Source organism: Podarcis liolepis (genome assembly GCF_965112155.1).
Source record: "Podarcis liolepis genome assembly, chromosome: 9".
NCBI lineage: Eukaryota > Metazoa > Chordata > Lepidosauria > Squamata > Lacertidae > Podarcis > Podarcis liolepis.
In genome coordinates, this window is record NC_139564.1 from 51,285,286 (window position 1) to 51,306,699 (window position 21,414).

The 21,414-nt window shown below is 41.9% G+C and overlaps 1 protein-coding gene and 2 long non-coding RNA genes across 54 annotated transcripts in view; 2 read left to right on the plus strand and 1 right to left on the minus strand.

Annotated features, from left to right (window-relative positions):
- LOC310686406 overlaps nucleotides 1-21,414 on the plus strand; it is a 109,652-nt gene that overhangs the window by 27,697 nt on the left and 60,541 nt on the right. The window lies entirely within an intron of this gene.
- LOC310686471 lies at nucleotides 1,858-4,785 on the plus strand. Its single transcript, XR_014515952.1, has 2 exons — nucleotides 1,858-3,804; nucleotides 4,049-4,785. It is a non-coding gene; the product is annotated as an uncharacterized lncRNA (long non-coding RNA).
- Nucleotides 12,968-21,414, minus strand: part of SORBS2 (sorbin and SH3 domain containing 2) — a 184,527-nt gene continuing 176,080 nt past the window's right edge. For 46 of the 50 annotated variants that reach the window (XM_083459667.1, XM_083459620.1, XM_083459648.1 and 43 more), the window contains 3 exons: nucleotides 21,160-21,209; nucleotides 16,559-16,665; nucleotides 12,968-15,339 (listed from right to left, as the gene is read on the minus strand). In XM_083459667.1, the coding sequence (XP_083315793.1) occupies nucleotides 15,278-15,339; nucleotides 16,559-16,665; nucleotides 21,160-21,209 (219 nt within the window). In that variant the 3' untranslated portion in view covers nucleotides 12,968-15,277. The remainder of the gene's footprint in view (nucleotides 15,340-16,558; nucleotides 16,666-21,159; nucleotides 21,210-21,414) is intronic. The other 4 variants (XM_083459638.1, XM_083459636.1, XM_083459632.1 and 1 more) reach the window with 1 other exon arrangement.

Sequence of the window (21,414 nt, forward strand, 5' to 3'; positions counted from 1 at the left end):
GATTGTATGACAAGAGTGCCCAAGGCCATGCAGTGACCTTCAGAACTGCAAAGGGATTTGAATTCAGGCGTCCCCAATTCATGCTTTGGATGCCGTTGACATGATTTGGTGTAATGTAAAGGTTTGATCCGCCCCCCCCCCTTCATGATGAAGGTTTTTTTGCCAACATGGTTACCATCACAGAACAAAATTGCAAAGCAGGTGAGGAAGGCATTTACAATGAAGCACTCATGGCCTGCTCAAGACATTTTGCAGCCCAAGGCAGAATAGCAAATAGTGCTCTCCCTAAGGCTATGTTCACATTAGTAGTTTTAAATGTAGCAAATATATCCCCCCCCCCCGTGTTTCAAGCCATATTTGCATGGTGTTCGCATCAGAGATGGGGCAGGAATGTCTTCACCAAGCATGCACAATCTTTTAAGTTTTCCCTTGCAACTTGCTTGAATTCCCAATTAATGAAGCTGTTCACACCATCCTGAAGTACTAAGTGAATGCTGTTAGTTTTCTGCTTGAATGGAAGGTGGTCTCTTAGAAGTAGCACATGAATCAGCAGTATTTGACAGGAAACTACAGGATTGATATGGATTGTGGCTAACGTGAACGTGGCTTCAAAAACTAGCAGTAGGAGCATCCTGGATGTGGAATATGTAGTGATGCAGACATACCCTAAATCAAGGTGCAGAATATTATTATTTATTATTGATTACATTTGTTGGTGTCTTTATCTTGCCCAGGGCAACCCAAAGCATATCCAAGGCTGGCCAGGTTATTTTGGCACTTGAAACAGAAAATCCCATATGTGCTTCTTGATGGAAATAAAAATACAACAATAATAGATGAAATAACTAACAATATGCTATCCTTCCATGACATCCAAGATGAGCTGCCTGAAGCACTTGATGAGGATCTGTTACTTTTTGGGAGTTAATGAATTACAGTTCATGATGGGTAGGGCTGTAAATTAGTAGTTAATTACTTGTGTTACTTGGAGGGAGGTATCACGTTTAATCCCCGAAGTGAGACATGATCATATGACTTTGGAAATAGGCTTGATGGTACCTATAGAAACTATTGGGCTAAACGATTGCTTGGTTTGATTTGATTATAATTTACCTTCCCAGCACATAGCATCAGAATCTGTGTGCAGACAGACCAGAGTTTGGTTTCTCAAAAGTATTTTAAATCCATTTTTAAAATTTACATAGCTGTTTGTCGCAGGGCTCCTCCAGATTACCTCTTTGAGCTTTCAGCCTGATTTACTTGCATGGAGGTTAGAATGTGGCTGTATATACCTTTAAAGCACATGACTTTTCCCAAAGAATCCTGGGAACTGTGGTTTGTTAAGGCTGCTGGGAATTGTAGCTCTGTGAGGTGTAAACTGCGGCTCCCGGGATTCTTTGGAGGAAATATAGGGTGAGTGTTCAGCCTTAGGCCAGTCTTTATTGAATATTCATTTGTTGTTTGCTTTACGCTGCTCAGATTTGTTTCCTATGACATTGAGCATTTAGTCTAAATTGCTGCTTCAACGTTTGTATGCTTTCCTGTTAATCATTCATTCATCCCACTCATTTTTAGTGCATTTCCGTGTCACTGTCCTAAGCACAAAACCCTCACTTTTACAAAAATGCCTTTGTTGTGTTGGGGTGACAGACTGCGTTAATCAACTTTAATTGAGCATATCTAAATTTCCTGGTATGTATTTGAATCCAGTACTGGCGCTGTGGTCTAAATCACAGAACCTAGGGCTTGTCGATCAGAAGGTTGGCGGTTCAAATCCCTGCCACAGGGTGAGCTCCCGTTGCTCGGTCCCAGCTCCTGCCCACCTAGCAGTTTGAAACCACGTCAAAGTGCAAGCAGATAAATAGGTACCGCTCCAGTGGGAAGGTAAACGGCATTTCCGTGCGCTGCTCTGGTTCGCTAGAAGCAGCTTAGTCATGCTGGCCACATGACCCGGAAGCTGTATGCCGGCTCCCTCGGCCAATAAAGCGAGATGAGCGCCACAACCCCAGAGTCGGCCACGACTGGACCTAACGGTCAGGGGTCCCTTTACCTTTACCTTTTACTGACAGTTTGGAGATGACCTGAATGAAATTGGTTGAGCCAGTTTGTTAATATCTGCTTTCTTCATAACTGAAAATCTTAAGGAGACATTTTCCATTTTTTTTGTTTATGTTTTTGTTAAGTGGTATGAAATATAAAAATTCTTTTGAAACGAACACCAGCCTGCTGAAGTGCTATTGTGTGTTCTGGAACCTACTATGACAGCTTAGTCTTGTGACACCTGAGGCAGTAGGACTGACTCTGGTCAGTAGGGATGTAGGTTCTCTTACATTTTTACAGCTGGGATAAATCAGTTGATAACATTTGAGTCTTGGTGACATTTTTTCACAGCTTTGATTGGGGACATGGCTAATGCTTTAGCCATGGTTGCCATAGAAAAATTGGCCTTGTTTATTGGCCTTTAACAAACAGCAACAGCTGCAAGACAAATATGGTGACATGTTTTCAGTCTGGGGATGGGACGCAAGCCAGCAGTTTGGCAGATACAGAATCTAGTTAGTCATACTCAGGCTTTTCAGTGAGTTGACATATGTAGTCATTCAGAGATTGCTGTAGATAAGATATAAGGTTCCACCCCTCTCTTCTTTCAACATAGTGTTGTATGAGGCTAACCAGGGATCTGCATCAGTCCTTCCTCTCCTCTCCTCTCCTCTCCTCTCCTCTCCTCTCCTCTCCTCTCCTCTCCTCTCGTTGTTTCATTGCCTCTTGTCTGTCCCTGCGCCATCTTTCATGAGATTGTGAACATACTATGTACATGTAGGAAGCAGTCACAGGGCAAAGACGAACAAGGAAAACAAACATGGACCTTGAAAAGGCCACCTGGTGCACCCACTTGTGAGTAAATGGAGGGAGCTGCTCCAGCTTGTTGCTTGAAATCATAAGCAAACTTGCCCACTCACACAAGGCAGAATGTAACTTGAATCTTAGGGTAAGGGGTCTGTGTGTTTCATAAATAGAGTTGCCAGATAAAATAGTTTATAGAGTAAACAGGGATTGGCTCTACAGATGAACTACTTTGGAGAAGTACATGTGAGAAATATAGGCAGGACCAATTCAAAAAATATGAGATGGTAAGAAGATGACAAAATCCTAATGTGTCTTGCCTAGTGTCTTAAGTTGTTGTTCTCAAAGTTCACTCTTTAGCAATTGAGAAGGCTGTTGCCACATCAGGAAAAATGCAGTAAAATATGAGGAGGAATTCACACTGTGCTTGAACTTGTCTGTGTGATATTACCTTTGCAAACACTTATGGCACATTCGGGCCAAAGTTAAGCACTTCTTCTTAACCCTCCAAATGAAGTTAATGGGATGTACAAGAGCTCAGTTTTCATGATTGTATTGGGTTTTGCATGCTAAACCCTCCAGGAATGCAAAATTACCTTATTACTTTCTGATCTTTGACTGTTTTTGGAGACACCTGTCATTAATGTACTAAAGATGGTTAGTTTATCCATATCCTTGGGGAACTAAAATCATGTACAGTTCCATAAGCTACCTGGATCAAAACTACAGCCTCTGTTTGCACTGTCAGAATTTTGAGAGAATGTAGAATTCACAAAGTCCACTGAGTTCTTAAATAGCTGTTATTCATGTCTTGTGGCATTTAACAGAGGTGTGAGAAAGTGAGAAGAGGCTAAATTTACCTGTTCAAAGATATCAAACTTTGTCAGTTTGAAAGTCAGAAGAAGACAACAAATAAATCAGTGTCAATGAAACAAACGGGCAAAATAAATCCTTAATACAGTGATACCCTGGGTTACATACGCTTCAGGTTACATACGCTTCATGTTACACACTCCGCTCACCCAGAAATAGTGCTTCAGGTTAAGAACTTTGCTTCAGGATAAGAACAGAAATCATGCTCCGGTGGCACAGTGGCAGCTGGTGGCCCCATTAGCTAAAGTGGTGCTTCAGGTTAAGAACAGTTTCAGGTTAAGAACAGACCTCCGGAATGAATTAAGCACTTAACCCGAGGTACCACTATAAGTCTTATAGTAGCTGGAACCTTGAAGCGTCTTGGGGCACTGCATGTATTCTTTCCTGTTTCACATTACAGCCTCCTGTACTTGGGACATAGCCTATCCCTGGAAGGAAATTCTACTTTGAATGATGGAGCAATTGCTCTGGATTCTTTTAGTGAGCCATATGAACTGACTGAAAAGCAAGTAAGCTCCAGATTCTGTTGGCCACACCTTTGACCCATTGGATTCTTCCAGGCTGGGCTCATAACCAAGTGTAGATCAATGTGCAGCATTCTTGACAGGGCCAACCCACCCATGAGGCAAGGTGAGGTGACCGCCTCAGGTGGCTGGATCTGCAGGGGGACAAGTGCATTGCCCGCTGCTGCTGCTCTTGGCAAATAGGAGGCACTGCTGGTCTCCTCCCACCCTTGTTTCTGAAGTGGGTCTTTATTCTCCCATTGTTCCTTCAGTCCTTATTGCCTGGGGTGGGACACCATTTTATGGTTTGCCTCAGGTGCCAAAATGCCTTAAGCCAGCCCTGATTCTTGGGCAGCCCCACAGAGCCTCCAAAGGGCACACCACAGATGCTAGCCCTGGCCCCCCTTTAAACAGTGCTCCAATAAGCAACTGTGTTTGGTTGCTGTCATTTTAATTTACCACAATATCTCTGATATGAAATTATTCTGGGGCAAGGGCAGCCAAAAATAGGTGACTAATAGCTAACATAGAAGGCAATCCGTATTTTAACCAAGAAAATGAAAAATGAAAACCAGCTGGCATAAAACAATGTTTGACTTGAATGGAGCAGGACTGCTGCACCCCCTGTGATCTTTCTGAAATTGCCACAGTTGTTATTTGTCCAGTCACCCAAATAACCACCTTCATTAATCTGTCTCAGTGAAATCTGTGCAGTTTAAAAGCAGTGCTATAGATTTATTATGAGGAATAATGGTACATCCTCAGGAAAGTACTCAAAGCCATCTGCTTTGCAGAAAAGCAAATTAACACAGGAACTAGGCCCAGTAAATGGTCTGAGAACACCTAATGCTGTAGCATTCTTGAAGCTAAGCAGCTGTCCAGATGTGGATTAGAAGCCCATAGCAACCTCTGTTAGCTTCTCTGAGATTTCAAATAAGACCAGGGCAGAACATTTTTCATTCACTTAGGCTTTATTAACAAGAAACAGGCCCGCAGCACCTTAAATAATAACAGATTTATGATGGCATAAGCTTTTGTAGACTAGTGTCCACTTCATCAGATCATAGAATCCTGGATTTGGGTCAGTGAAGGTCATTTAGTCCGATCCCCTGACAATTCAACAAACCTACCACTACAGCATGCCTGAGAGGTGGCTCCCAAGCCACTGCTTAAACTCCTCTAATGGAGAGTCGTCCACCTTCTGAGTCAGTCTCTCCCACTGTCAAACAGCTCACCTCATCAGTAAGTTTTTTCTAAAGTTTAGTCTAAATCCTTATTCTTGTAATTTGAATCCATTGGTTTGGGATGTATCTGCTGGAGCAGAAGAAAATACATTTGGACTATTATGTGATAGCCCTTTTCAAAGACCTTATCGGCACTATATATTTAAAGCAGTATTATATTCCTTTCAACAGTTATGGTTTCCCCCTAAGAATTGTCCTAAAATGTTTGAAGATATATCCTTGGATTGTCTTGTATCTCCCCAATCTTGTAAAGCTGGTCAGTATTATTAGCCCCCTATTTAAGATGGGAGACAATGGGTGAGGATTGGGTTTGGTTTACTTAAACCACTTAGTGATTTTGTGACAGAGATTCAAAGCAGACCTTTACTGGTTTGTACCTCAGTCTCATAACTACAGTGGTACCTTGGGTTAAGTACTTAATTTGTTCCAGAGGTCTGTTCTTAACCTGAAACTGTTCTTAACCTGAAGCACCACTTTAGCTAATGGGGCCTCCTGCTGCCGTGCTGCTGGAGCTCGATTTCTGTTCTCATCCTGAACCAAAGTTCTTAACCTGAGATACCATTTCTGGGTTAGCTGAGTCTGTAACCTGAAGCGTCTAACCCGAGGTACCACTGTACTACAATCACAACAGTTCTCTTGTTGTAGTTCTTTTTCTTTTTTTTTAAGAGAGGATTTTTGGGAGTCCAGAAAAGGAACCAATAGTTGGCATCTGTGTCACCATGTAACTATTCTGGGACAAAATGTACTGCTGAGCTGACCAGCGAAGTGTGCAGAGCAAAAAAGAAACTTAACACGTTCCACGTTGTCACTCAGGAGCAGTTCTGCAATGCCACTCAGCAAGTGAATGCTATTTTGCTCCAGGGGAAACCTCTGTGTACCAGAACCTAGATTAGATATGACATCACCCAACCATGGATTATCACAGACTACATTCCCAGAATTCCACATTGTACACAAGATCCCAAAATCAGCACTTGCTACAGAGCTAAGTTGTGCAGAACTGCAGAGCATAAATAGCCCTTTCCTGGAGCTGCCTATGTGCTTTGGTACTGCAGTTTCATTTTCTTTCCTTGGGTATCTTATTGGATTCAAACATTTTGCATGACATGTAGGGTGGGCGGGCACACACACACACACACACACACACACACACACACACACAGACTTTCAGCAATTGCATTTTGTAAAAGTATTTTATTTATGTATTTAGACCTTTTACCCCACCTCATTCTTGAAGACTTGAAGTAGGAAACACTATCATTTCCAAACACAATTAACCACCAGCAAATCTTTATCTTATTCTGCACTGATATAAAGTGAATTTTATTGTCTTTAAGGATAGAGTTTTGTAGGCTTTAAAGATAGAGTGAGAAGGCTGAAAACATGACAGCAATGATTGGTGAATTCTCAGAAGCTGTGTAGGTTTCCTTTTTTAAAAAAAATGTTTTTATTAAAGATTTTATTGGGTTAGGAAAGTACATACAGCGTCTCTGCTTTCTGTTCATATAATCTTTATACAGATCATTTATATTCAATGTGAGACACTAATGTTACAGACAGTATAAGGTTGGGAGAGAAGAGAGGTGGGGAGTAAGAGGGGAAAGAGAATGGGGGGTAATGTACTTTCATTCTTTTACATAGCGTATGTCAGCGTCACGTGAGTAGGTTCTCTTTCTATTAATTTATAAGTTTTCATCGGTGGTGAAAGAGGTTGGAGGGCCCAGGGCATGGTTGGTTGCCTTCAGTTGACTGCAGTGTGTTTTGTTTGTGTGTGTGAGGCAGAGGGTTGTTGGGTTAAGTTAGCCATATTGATGGGTATGCTGTTGGTGGGTTCTTGTTGTTTTGTAGGGTTGTGTATGTAATGAAGGGGAGCCACACCAGGGAGCTGTGTGTGTTTCTCTGAAGGGGAGTTAGCATAAATAGCAGCATTAAGTAGTGACACTTGTGTTTAGCTTGAGATAATATAATTGAGATGGATATCCATTTCCCCCCAGTGAATACAGTGGTACCTCGGGTTACATATGCTTCAGGTTACAGACTCCGCTAACCCAGAAATAGTGCTTCAGGTTAAGAACTTTGCTTCAGGATAAGAACAGAAATCGTGCTCCGGCGGCAGCAGGAGGCCCCCATTAGCTAAAGTGGTGCTTCAGGTTAAGAACAGTTTCAGGTTAAGAACGGACCTCCGGAACAAATTAAGTACTTAACCCAAGGTACCACTGTACCTCAAATAGAGCTTCAACATAGCTACCCCCTTCCCTGATACAGTGGCAAAAATGGGCAACTGCTTTCTGTTGTGCTGACAATTCTTGTTAGTGCAAAGTGTCATCCTTTCGAAGAGACTCCCTATCCCTACTACAACCCCAAAAAAGTGAGGTAAGAGTGCTGTCAGTAGAGCAGCCTTTCCTAGACTTGGGTCCCCAGTTGGACTACAGCTCCTGTTACCCACAGCCAGCACGGCAAATGATGAGAGATGATGGAGCTGTAGTGCAACAGCATGTGGGGACCTGAGGTTGGGGAAGGCTGTCAACCATGCAACATATTCTCCAGATTTCACTGCTGCAATGCAGGAGTAACCAAAGACATTTTGCTGACTCAGGAGAAGCGCAGGATGGTGGTGCCTCACCGTATTCCATGTAGAAAAGCCAGCTAGACTGGTAGTCAAATCTTTTTTTGACACTGGCAATGAGACAACATCTTCCATTGTACCTGAATGCAACAGGCTAGCTTTGGTGGCACAGAGCAGGCCATGTAGCGCGCACACAGCTCTGTCATTCCCTGACCCTCAGCACTTGACCTAATGATGTCTGTCTCAATCTGCCTATTGGTAAAGCTGGCTTTTGTAATGTGTTGTATGCAGGGTTGCCCTTGTAGACTGTTCAGAAACTGTAGTTAGTTCAAAATACAGCTATTAGCCTGTGTTTTTCCAATGCCCAAAACAACTGTGCTGACTCCTGGTATGTTTCTAGGAATGATTCAAGTGCTGGTGCTTGCATTTAAAGCCCCAAATGGCTTCATGTCTGGATACCTGAAGGATTACGTTAGCCTGCTTGTACACAAAGATCAAAATCAAAGATCAAAATCAAAATCTGGGTGCCCCTGCCATTTGAAGTGATTAGGGAGTGGGAAAAATGTTCTTTTGGTAGGCACCAGGAAAAACTCTTTTTATCTTGTTTTCTAGAGCTTTTTAACCATTTTTAACAACTGTACCTTTTACACTTTATTGCTTTTATCTGCAGTTTAGATTTTATTGTTTGACACTTTGCAGTGTTTTCATTTTGTATGTATTTGTGGATTGTGGAAGGGTGGCAAATCACATGTTTGAAAATAATTATATTGAATTATATTGAAAATAACCTCCAAATATCTCACAATCTGTCTCTCTTGGTGGAAATAAGAGGTTGCCAATAATGTGGTTGTGCATTGTGTCAGTGGACAGCAACTAGTGGCTTACAGGCCAAAATACAGCTTTGGGGTAACTGCCTCAAGATGACCTATGTTTACCTCACTAACCATCTGCTTATTTGTTGATTTAAACTGATTTAAGAGTATTCCAAAAGCCACTTGAGTTTGATTTTTAAACAGATAAAAATTTATGGCAGCTGTGAAAAAAAATTCCTAAGAACATAAAGAATAGCTTTGTTGGCTCAGACCAAAGACCCATGTAGTCCCGCATCCTGTTCTCACAGTGGCCAACCAGGTGTCGGTGTGAAGCCCACAAACAGGACATGAGTTCAACAGCACTCTCCCCACTTGTGTTCCCCAGCAACTGGTGTTCAGGTGTAATGCATTTGATACTGGAAGTAGTACGCAGCCATCATGACTAGTAATCATTGATAGATTTATCCTCCATGAATCTGTCAAAGCTCCTTTTAAAGCCACCCGAGTTGGTGACCACTACATTTTCTGAAGGTGAAATCCGTACTATTAACTATGCACTGAGTGAAGAAGTACTTCCTTTTATCTGGTCTGAGTATTCCAACATTCAGCTTTGTTAGATGACCTTGGAGAGAGGAAGGAAAAACTTCACTGTATCCGCTTTCTGCACATGAGGAATAGTTTTGTACACCTCTGTCATGCCCTCCCCTTTCTTGCCTTTTTCCAAAATCAAAAAGCTTCTTTCTGTATATGTGATTGGATTCTTTTGGTTGGCTTTTTCTTGCTCTAAACCATCATTTTGAGGAGAGGTGACTTTTCTTTAAGGCAATTGTACAGAGCTTCCTTGTAAGAGGAGTGTTTTGCATCTTAGTTCCCTTTGTCCACTTACCGTAATTTGTTCATATTAGATGATGAGCTTGTCACAAGTTTGATAGCTATATTATAATAAGAATACAAGAATAAATTTGAACTGGTTCTCACTTTGAGAGCCTTTGCAGCATTTTAGTGTTACTTTGAATGTATTTAAACCACATGTAGCTGACTGTCAGTTTGACAGGAACTTGAAACAGACTTATTTCATGAGCTTTAAGTGTAGAAAGGAATTTGAATTGATGTTTTCGAGGGTATAGCCGAATGAACACATTTTGCCTTGCACATTTAAGAATAAGGCATTGTCTGAAGGACAGTTCAGTAGCTAAACGCTTATATTTTGTCCGTTGTCACAACTCTGCCAGTTTCAAGGCTACCCCACTAACATACCTGCAGCTCTTCCAAGGGAGTAAAAATAGCAGTGACCTAAAACCCCGTTGGAAAGATGCTTACTTAATGCTTCTTCAGATAGCTCTGTGCTATTTCATGTTTGGTGACAGATCATTTTGTTTTTTAAATGTGCACCCCATGTTCCTGTTAACCCATTGCAGGAATTAAAGAATTCCCACTGCATTATATAAGAACTGTAGAAACTTCCCACCAACTTCCGTGTAGTGAATGGAGAGGATTACTTTAGGTCAAACCACACTGCCAGGCTGTCGAGGGTTATTGGAGGAATCTATAGCCAACAATCTCTGATTTGCAGAGATTACTGTACAAACTTGGCCAGAAAAGGTTATACAGTATAAGGAGTTATTACTCCAATTTCTTTGGCCTATTGATGTATTCTTGGCTGGTCTGATTTCTCTGCAGTTCCTTCCCTTTGCTGAAGCCAGTGTAGTATAATGGTTAGTATGTTAGACTGCGATTAGGTAGACTGAAGTTCAAATTCCTCATCCAGTGATGAAATTCACTGGCTGACCTTGGAGTAGTCACTTTCCCCATGCTTAACCTACCTCACAAGGTTGTTAGTAAGGAACATATTGCAAGTGGAGGAGAGAACAGTGCAAACTTTAGAAGACATTATTTCTCTCAGAGGACCCGGGTAGCTAGAGCTTACCCCTCGCAGAGCTACAATTCCCAGCACCTGTAGCAAACTACAGTTATGAGGATTCTTCAGGGCAACTGAGGTGCTTTAAATGTGTGGAGTGTAGGCATAATACATGAATTTAAAATTGATTTCTAGATAAAGTAAGATAGGGTCTAGATTGTGGAATGAAGGATAAAACATACAAACAAGGACAGCATAATGCTCCAGCTGGTGCTTTCCTCCGCTCTTTTGTGAAATATCAGATTGTTTTTAAATTGTCACTTCTGAGATACAGGCTTTGCTTGTCTTGACATCTTCCCACACTATCGCTTAAATTGTAATACTTACACCATAATAACTGATTTCCCACCAAATAACTAAACCATATTTATTTGCAGGCAGTGCTTGGGATGTAACAAAAGCTGAGGGGTCAAATAAAAATTAGATTTTTAAACCAAGTAAAATAATTTAATCATAGAATTAGAGTTGGAAGTGATCCCCAAAGCTCACCTAGTACAGTCCCCTGCAATGCAGCTGTTCTGTATGGGGATTAAACCCTTATCAGCATCACACTCTAACCAACTGAGCTAATTTGAAGGTCTCAAATGTTATACCTTGTATGCCATCATACTTAGAGTCCCGAAGAAATTTTTTATTCAGAATTTAGCCATTTCCAGGATTTAAATTATTCTCTTTACTTTAACCTGCAACCTTGGTGTTCATAGCACCATGCTCTAACTAACACAGACGGTATAGTGGAGGGAGAATGGAGGGGAGCACAGCTCCAGGACCTTTTTTAAAGGAGCAACAATTAGGAAACCTGCTGATGCATCAGAGTAATTGGCAAACCTTACTTGCTCTGCAGGTAAGAGGTGATAATGAAGCAGTTAACTTCTACTATTGTTTGTGACAGATTAACATAGGGAAAGTCAGAAAATGTGCAAAAGAATTAAGAATAGGCTAGAGGACTATTTTGACAGGTGGGCAGGCCTGACTTAAAGCTCCACTTTCTACAGGGAACTTCTAGCACATTAAAAGCCAGACAGTAGCACTCTGTGCACAAAATTAATTATCGTGGAGTGGTCATTCATTTTAGGAATAAATCCCTTAGCAAAGTATGCATGAGGCTCCTTTGAATGCTATGCAGGGCTGTTGGGACATGCCAATATTAAAATGTGGGACACAGATCCACTGCAGTGCTTCAGAGTCTAGGATTCCATGGCCAAGAAAATATACTGTATTTGTAAAGCAGCTTAACACATTGTTGTTTATTATTACTCCCTTTCTTATTCCCCACGCTTGAAAATGAGTCATTTTTAATGGAGGGGAAACAATTGCTGCACACAGTATGGCTATCATCAGCATTTGCCATTCAACACTTTCGTATGACACAATGATATACTATCTCCACCCATTTTTCTCTCTGTGATTATTCCTGATAAAAATGGATGAAACATTTGCTGTGCGGTCTCTTTCTTTGCATTTAAAATACTCTGAGCTTTGTAGACTGATGTGTGGTATAAGAACCATACTTTATGGCTGATCTGTGTGTTCAGGAAAAACAAAGTGTGACCGTTTCCCTGCTAGCTGTGCATGTGTGCTGTGCTTAGCTTCAGCATAATGCCTATATTCTTACAGTCTCTTTATTTCCCCAGCTTACATTATTGCCTGGGGTCATGATATCCTATTTTTTAAAATTAGTTTTTAATTAAAGTTTTTCTTGTGTTACAAAACAGGCAAATAAACAGAGAAAATTACAGTTGGGGAAAATGAGGAGAGAGAGAGGAAAGGAGAAAGATGGGGGTGTTGTTCCTTCATTCTGTTGCCTAGTGTGACATGTGGATAGGTCCTTTGTTTAGATATTGCCATTGTGAGAGTTTGGAGGGTTCAGAATTCGGTTGGTTGTGTTCAGTTGGTTGCAGTGTGGCTTGTTTGCATGTTTGTGCGGTGGGGTAGGTTTTTGGGTCAAGGTAGGCATATTTATTTGTATGCTGTTGGTGGATATAGGCCATTGTCCTGTTTATGTGCTAAAGAGGAACCACACTGGGTAAATGATATCCTATTTGTTGTAGAAGCAGCAGCAGAAAAGGCACTGTGTCGTTGCTGTCTCTGGTGCCTCTGTTGTTTATAGGATAATGAACCTTGCTGTTCAGGATTTTAATTCCAGCATATTCAACTTAAATGTGTGATGATTTCCAGTAAGGATGCTAATCAAAAAGGCATACCAGTGTACTCCAAGCAAATTTTATTAGAAGTCTATTCAAGGGAAAAAACACAGAGACCCTTTGCATGTAAGAATTCAAAGTCAATTACCTGAAAGCCAGGTATGAAAAATGTTCTATTAAAATCAGATAGAGAATAGAAACAGTGCTTTTTTAAAATATCACAGGCAACAGACATTTAAGTCTTCCATCATAAATGGCATCAAAGATAGGTATTGATTTCACAGCAAAGCTGCATGCACATCTAGTTTATAATGGAAAGCCTTTGAAATATAAAGCTTTTGCCATGAAATTTGCAGTAATAAAGGTATGCTGCACAAATATGATTTATTGTCTGTCTTACTGACATTTCTCCATAATAAAGACATATGTACATTTTTTAAAGATTTGGCTGGTAAAACCATATTATACTTCATAAAACTTTTGCAGCAAATGCTATTTTACAGAATTGCACTATCCAAATGTGCTTATACATTGGGAGGAGGACAGGGGTAAAGAAGACGAGGAAATGTTGATATTTATTAGTGGAAGGGGGGTAGGTTTTCTTCTTCAAAAAAACCCCAACAATAAAATGGCTCTGTACAAAAAAACAAACATATATACAAAATGCTACAAGACTACAAATATTTGTGAGAAGATCTGTCCTTTACCCAAAAAAGGGTTTTGTTTTGTTTTTGCCTTCTATATGGTGCCAGCAAAACCAAATCTGGACTCTTACATAAAGCCGTAGATGTGGGAAATCATGTGTTTTCCCTCATACACTATTGATGCCTCGCTTTGCATAAGGAAAACAAATACTATATTCAAATATTTCATACTATTTCATTACATCCACCCACATGTACCTGTGTTCATTTTTGTGCCTTTCTGTTTCTTTCTTTTAATGCTGGAGGGCCAGGAAGAAAATATTGTTCAGGTTTATTAATGTATGTGTATACATATGTAGGAAAAAATAAAAGCATTGTGTGATACTTTCTGCAGAATTCCCCCAACTCGGTGTTGCAGTAAAATTGTGCACTGGATATTGGTTTTTTTTGTTGCAGAAACTTTGTATGATAAATGAATGTTGAATACTGTACTAGACTTTCAGATATTCTGTTGAACTCAGGGTATTTTTGATGTAGTAGAGAAGCATACGACATCAACAATTTCATTATTGGTTTGCTTAATTGTTTCCCAGTATTTTTGTTTTGTTTTGTACACTTCTTTAATATTAAGCAGTAAACATGGATTCCTTTGGGATAAGTTTGCCCATATCGCTGATGTTGGAAGTGGGGCCTTTGAACATGCACTTGCAATAGGAAGATCTACTTCTTCTTGCAAAGACATGCATACTTCTCTCCTGACTTAGGGCATTAACATATGCAAATACAGAAGATGCATTTCATCTGCTTCCTGTCTTTGTGCACATCATTAATGTATGACTCACATATTTTCTCTATGGAGAGAGAACATCTTTAGGAACATCTGCATGCCCTCCCGGACATTAATGTGTACGGATGCAGGAAGTGCAAGTTGTGCTTACTGTATTTGCAAATAGCTTCATGCATGAAGCTGCTCTTAGCTGTGGAAACGGGGGATTTAACCAATGTATGACCTCCGTTCACTCAAGCCTCATGAAATCTTTGAGATCCAACCAGAAGTCATGGCTTGTCAACTATTAAGAGCAATTCTCCTTTTGAATTATTCCTGCTCAAAATTTTATAACCACTCTGCATATGTTGCAACATACAAGGCCATGGAAGCTATATGTCTGAGTGATTATTCTATATTGCAAATGAGTTAAAAACAGGCAAATGTGTGACACAGCAACGTAAAAGCAACATATGCTGCTGAGCTTAAAAAGAATGTGAAAACTCAAAACAATGATTGAAAAGTAGTAAGCCACAACCTGTTCTATATATGAGGTGAAAGAAGATAAAACATTTTTCTTAAGGACAGTACTGCAATTTCCCTCAAATAATATGGATAACCACTTGGAGTGTCACAATGTACCTTCCATTAAGCTTTTTCTTCTTGGCATATTTCAGATTGGTAGGGGCAGGCAAATATTTAATGCATACAGAAAAAGATGTACTAAAGGTTGAACTAATTCCTCTTGTTTCATAAAAGCTGAGTTATCCCATTGTAGCTGTTAACGGTAATACTGCTGGCTGGCGGATGAGGATGGGAATGGTGAGGATGAACTAGATGACTTCTACCTGGAATTGCAAAGCAGCATAACAGAAGACTGGTGGAGCATGTTTTCTAGCAGCTTTATATGCAGATGTGTTGCAGAAATGCAGCATAAATAAGTAGGAAAAAATAAGCAACATTTCACAGCCTCTTGACATAGTTTCCAGGGAAAGTACCAAAGAATTTTGTTCTTCTGGAGGTTCCTGAAAGTAGAAGTAATAAGTGAAACATGGCAGTAGTGGTAACATATTGCTCTCTAGAGAAGATAGTTACATTTCATTTTAGCATCCTTCATTAGTATATTCAGCTATGTAGTTTGGAAAACATGGAATAATACATTGCAAAAGGGAATTAAATATCACATTCAATAAAGCCACGGTAGGGTTGGGGAACCTTTAGCCCTCCAGGTGTCACTGAGCTACAGTTCCCTTCAACCCCAGCCAGCATGGTTAGTGCTGATAGAGAGATAATGGGAGCTGTAGTTCAGCAATATCTGGAGAGTCAAAGTTTCCTACACCTAAGCTGCAGGTGCAAAACAGGAAAAAGGTAGAACTGTTGGAAGTTTTAATTACAGCAGCTCACATTGATGAGGAGGCAAGATGTTTTTAAAATGCAGCTTGCCTCTTCAGCAGTACAGGTAGATGCAGTTGAAACTTTGAAGAAACCTCTGATATAATCCATGGTTCTTCCCAAGTCCTATATTCAGTTTTGTTGGACAGTGTTTTCTTAACAGGGAACAAGTGTTACTCAAATGCTTGGTCCATCAAAGTTAATGGGGAAGCCTTCTATGACCTATGCTTAGCATGTGTCAATGCCAGGCATTTGCTGAGGTGTAAATGGAGGGAGCCACTGAGCTCTGAATATTGCAATCTCAGTGGTGCAAGACAATTCTGATGGTGTGCTCTCATGTCAAGCAAGCAATCCCACCAGTTAGAAGCAGGAAGATGAATACACACTGCCTCTGACTTGGCCAGGTCTCATATAGTGGTCATCTGTAAACCTTGCCAGTCAACAGCTCATGCTTGGGATGCAAGAGCCCAAACACCCTACACTGGTTGGCATACTGCTGCATTATCAGTGACTCAGATACAAATGGTTATGGGATTTGGGAAGCTCAAAACATTTTTTGGAGCTGGCCCTTTGTGCAAGCTCCATGCGTGCTTTACAGCATCTGCAGAACTCTGGGTAAGGGGATGATATGCATTGTGTGTGTGAAGGCATTAATGCTTGCCACATTCTTTCTAAACAGTGTGATACAATTCATACCAAAGGTTTTTGAAAAGATTCTAACAGGTTTAGTGTCACTGCAGGTATCTCATGAAGTCTGATTTGCCAGCCACAAAGTACTGAGAGTATCCTGCTATGCAATCTCTGAGGTAGCACATATATCCTAGAGCACTACTAAATTTAAAATTAACATACCCACAAACCATCCATCATCACATTTTTCCATCACATCAATGACATCTCCCTCTCTGAGCTCCAATTCATCTTCATTCCTAGGAGTATAGTTATACAGAACCTGAAACCTTAAACAGGACAAATGGATGCATTTAAAGAAAAAAAATTGAACAGCTTTCATTTTTACTTAGCTGGAAAAGCTTGTTAAATAATAGTCCTTTGAAGTTAAAAATAGGTTGCTTACAGGTTGTTGTAGAGACTACAACTCATTATGCATATGGAGTACTTTGAGCACTTGAATATTCTATAGAAATGCAAATTATTCTAACTTACTATTTATTTGGTTAGCTTGTCAATCAGCTACAGTTAAGCTCTGATCCTTTCCCTATATCTTCCTTCCTATTCTCTTGTACATGACTGTATTTTCATATAATAACCAGGCAGTTGTTTACTAATTTGCCAAGGGAATCTAGACATCTTTCCACAGAGGCTTGGATCCTAAGGTAAGTTAACTTCACCAAGGTCACAAAAGTTCCCTGTCCCTTAATCTCTGTGACTACCTGCACCCACCAAAGTCTATCTGGAGAATCAGAGGACTCTCTTGAACAATGTGGGATGAGTAGTTTGTATACGTGTGTGGGGGGAGGCCTATCGAAGGAGGAAGAGTTATCAAAAACTAATATTGGATTTGAATATAAGTTAGTTCATGGAAGGGATGCTTCCCACCCCTCCCCCAGTAGCTCCCTCTCATGGACTGGCTGGATGCAGAGGAGTGTGGGAGGCACCACCTGGGGAATCCCCAGAGCCAGGGGATTGGTGGTGGGACAACAATGAATGGTCCGAGGGAGGAGGAGAAGCAGACTGGGGGGAGGTGGTGTTCGAAGCAGAAAACAGAGTTTAGTGAGCAGAAAGAGGCTGTGGCAGAGAGAAGTTCTGACTCTGAAGCTGGAGAGGAGGTTGGGCAAGAGGCAGAGTTGAGGGATACACCCCCCTCCTCTTGTGACCAGCTCCCCTCCCCTAGTATCCTATAACATGCAGAGAAATGAAAAGAACGGAGATTGGTTTTGTGCAGACACAGTTTGCGACTGCTTGGGGAAGACCCTGCAGAGGTGGAGCCTTAGAAAGTGGTGGAAAGGTGGGGACCTTCAGTTCTCATAGCTGTTTGATTGGGGCAAGACTAGGGCTGGGCAATATTAGATTTTCAACATTGCAGTGTATCACCAGCCAAACATCACAGTTTGGCGATATATCACTATGTTGAAAGAGCTGCGTTGGCCCCAGCCTGTGAGACCCTGGGTGAAACCACTTCAGCTCTCACTGCGCAGGAGCTAAGGTGCTTTTACCCCAGGGCTTTGCAGGCTGGGGTGAATGCAGCTGGCCCCAGCCCGCTGCTCGGCACGAAGGCTTCCACCCCCCAGCTGAGCAAGGCCTCAGCTCCCCAAGATGGAGAGAGCCCTGCAAACACAGCCTGACAGGCTCCGTTTGCAGGGCTCCTTCAGCTTTGCTGGCAAGGAGGGGGGGGGGTCAGGGAAGCGGCTTCCTTTTCCTCAGAGAAAGAGACTGCTTGCTCTCCCCATTCCTTGCCTGAAGATGGAAGGAGTGCTGAGACTGAACCTGACAGGCTCTGTCATCAGGGCTCCCCTTGTCTTTGCTGGCATGGCCCTTTCAGCCAGGCAGCATGAAGCAGAATCTCTGTTCATCCAGCGCATGCACATGCTAGAGTGACGGGGTCTTATTTGCACACATCAGCCTGAGATCCCTAATCCTCCTACTTGTGTGCAAGTAGAAGAATGCTTCCTCAGCTGGGGAGGTGGAGCAGTTTAACGGAGCCCCCACCCCACCACTGGCTCGTGCCAGCTGGTGGCAGGTTGGGGGCTCCATAAAACTGCTTGGCTGAGGTGAGGGCAGCCACGTGCTCCTCAGCCAAGCATTTTCAAGAAAAGGAGGGAGGAACAAGCTGTCCTGCCTGCTACCTTGCTGTGCTGGTAGCAGAGGGACTCAGGAACTGTGGTGGTTTCACTAGCTGAGTGAAACCACCATCACAGTCTTACCCTCATATCGGTCCTGGGTGATATATTGCCCAAGCCTAGGGAAGAGTTGCTGGGATCACTAGGCCTGCACTGTTTTGGTTTCTTTGACTAAAGACTTAACTGCAATGACACCATGTTTTTTATTGCTGACCTGCGCTTAATTCTGACTCCTGACACTCCCTAGCCCATCCTTTCAGGGGGCATAATTGACTGCATGGCGAAAATGAGGATAGGGAATGTTTCCTTCCATGAAGTTACTTAAATTAACTTCCTTAGGGCCAAGCCATAGTATCTATTGTGTGGATACTACATTTCTTAAAGATAAACTTGTAATACTTTGTTCCTTAGGGAAAACAAATGTATTGTCCCTACCACCTCCTCCTTAGTTCATCTCAGCAATCTGCCAATGCCAGATGAAATGTGAACTGGGCAAGGCACCTATTGGTTTGTGCCTGTGACAGCACCAGACCTATGTCCACTGAGTCCTCTCTTGCTGTATCACACAAGTGATGGAGAGCTCATGCAGTCCTTAAAAGATAAAGGTGCATGTGTATATAGGAGGGAGCCCTAGTAAGGCTGTCCCATCCTGGAATTCTGGAGAATTTAAATTTTAATGGACTGAAATGTGCCCAGCTGTGATGGATTGTGCACTGGCATTCTTTTTATTGTCTGCTGTTATTACTATGCTGTAAGCAGAGTTACAGGGACGCGGGTGGCGCTGTGGGTAAAACCTCAGCGCCTAGGACTTGCCGATCGTCAGGTCAGCGGTTCGAATCCCCGCGGCGGGGTGCGCTCCCGTTGCTCGGTCCCAGCGCCTGCCAACCTAGCAGTTCGAAAGCACCCCCGAGTGCAAGTAGATAAATAGGGACCGCTTACTAGCGGGAAGATAAACGGCGTTTCCGTGTGCTGCACTGGCTCGCCAGATGCAGCTTGTCACGCTGGCCATGTGACCCGGAAGTGTCTGCGGCCAGCACTGGCCCCCGGCCTCTTAAGTGAGATAGGCGCACAACCCTAGAGTCGGACACGACTGGCCCGTACGGGCAGGGGTACCTTTAAGCAAAGTTACAGGGTTGTGCAGTAACTAAGTAAAATAGATCTAATATACTGAGTGTTCAGATCTTATGCTTCATTGTTAGAAATTATTGACCGACTAGTGAGAATGTTGAACAGGAACAACCAGTAATGTCTTCTTTCCAGAATATAAGAAGAGCCCTGCCAAGTCAGAACAAAGGCTCATTCTGTTCTCACAGTGGTCAACCAGAAACCTATAGGAAGCCTGCAAGAAGCATCTGAGTGCAACAGCACTCTCCACTCTCCCCATTTGTGGTTCTAAGCAGTTGGTATACAAAAGCTCCCCCTCTCTACACCATTTGCAGGCTAACTCTTGACTTTTTCCTACTTTAAGTACTATGTCCAACACATCAACAAAGGAGGTATTTATGTATAAATCTCATAAGCTAATTCACTTCCCATCATAATTGGAAATAGAACTCATTTCTGAGATTAAAATTGCATTAAGTGCCCAAAGTGGATTTGATCAGTAATTTGTAAGTTGCCTGTCACCACTAAGAGGTGCCAGAATATTCAGTGTAACAACTTAATTAGCATGACATTTACTTGTGTGTGCTTGAATTTCAACTACAACTGTTAAGTTGTTTTCAGTAATGGTGATACATGTTCAGATTTTAACACTCCAAAGGAGCTATAAAAGGAAAGCTTTCGGCAACTGAATAAAATGATGCAATACACCAGCTACACAACTTGCACAACTTCCACTGGCATTGTTATGTGCAAATGAAGTCTGTCTAGATTTTAACAAAAAATGAAGTTGCCTTCTACTTAGCTGGACCAATGGTCCATCTAGACAGTACAGTTTCTCCTGACTGGCAGAGCAGCTTTCCAAGGTCTCATTCAGAGAGTTTTTCCAGCCCTGCTAACAGTACCAGTGAGGTGGTGCATTGCTCACCTAGCTTCCCAGTGCCAGGTTTTGCTGCTGGTTATTGAGATGGGGAGGGGCAGGGGAAGCTCAGTGTGGTGTAGATGCAGTGGCAGATTGGCTTTGCCATTGTGCTCACACTGCACTGAGCAGCCTGTACTTCATCCCTTTGCCTCTAACCAGCAGCGATGCTCAGCATGCATCTCCCCACTTCTGCCTAATACCCAATATCACTTTGACTGAAGATAACAACATAGAGTTGTTCCTTGCCATAGAGTTTTGAAAAAGCTCTCTAATATGTTCATGACCAGAGTGCACAACCCAACTTCAACTCACTTTGAAAGGGATGCTGCTGATGTTATGCCTCTTGTGCATGAACAGGAGCTCTTGAGTTTTAGGAGCGTTTAATGAATGGCAGTATGGGTCATGGGTCTATGTATGAGTCAATGGTGAGAGTCAGAGGCAGATAGCATGTTTTGAAAGGACAGCCAACACCGCCCATATCATTACATATATGTTGTCCATGCACTGCTGTGCCATGGGATGCAAGCTGCCTCAGTAGACAGCTTCTGGGATGTCAAATACTCCCTAATCAACCACACTAGAAATTTACCAATGTCATTTAGATAAAAACTTTAGTAGATTAAAATACTTACGGTTCCCCCCCACTGTGTATATTTTCATGAGCAAACACAGGGCGCTGTGGCTGAAATGAAATGAGTTGAAATGTAATAAGAGTATAAATGGTTACAAATCCAGGTATAGCTTTCCACAGTCCTATATGATTTGCACCCCTAGGACCACCATGCACAGCTCACCAAGTGCTCAACAACAACAACAACAATCCTCCCCATATTACTGGTCCTGAGGCTGCATATAAAAACAGTTTAACAAATAGCTAAAGGTCACAA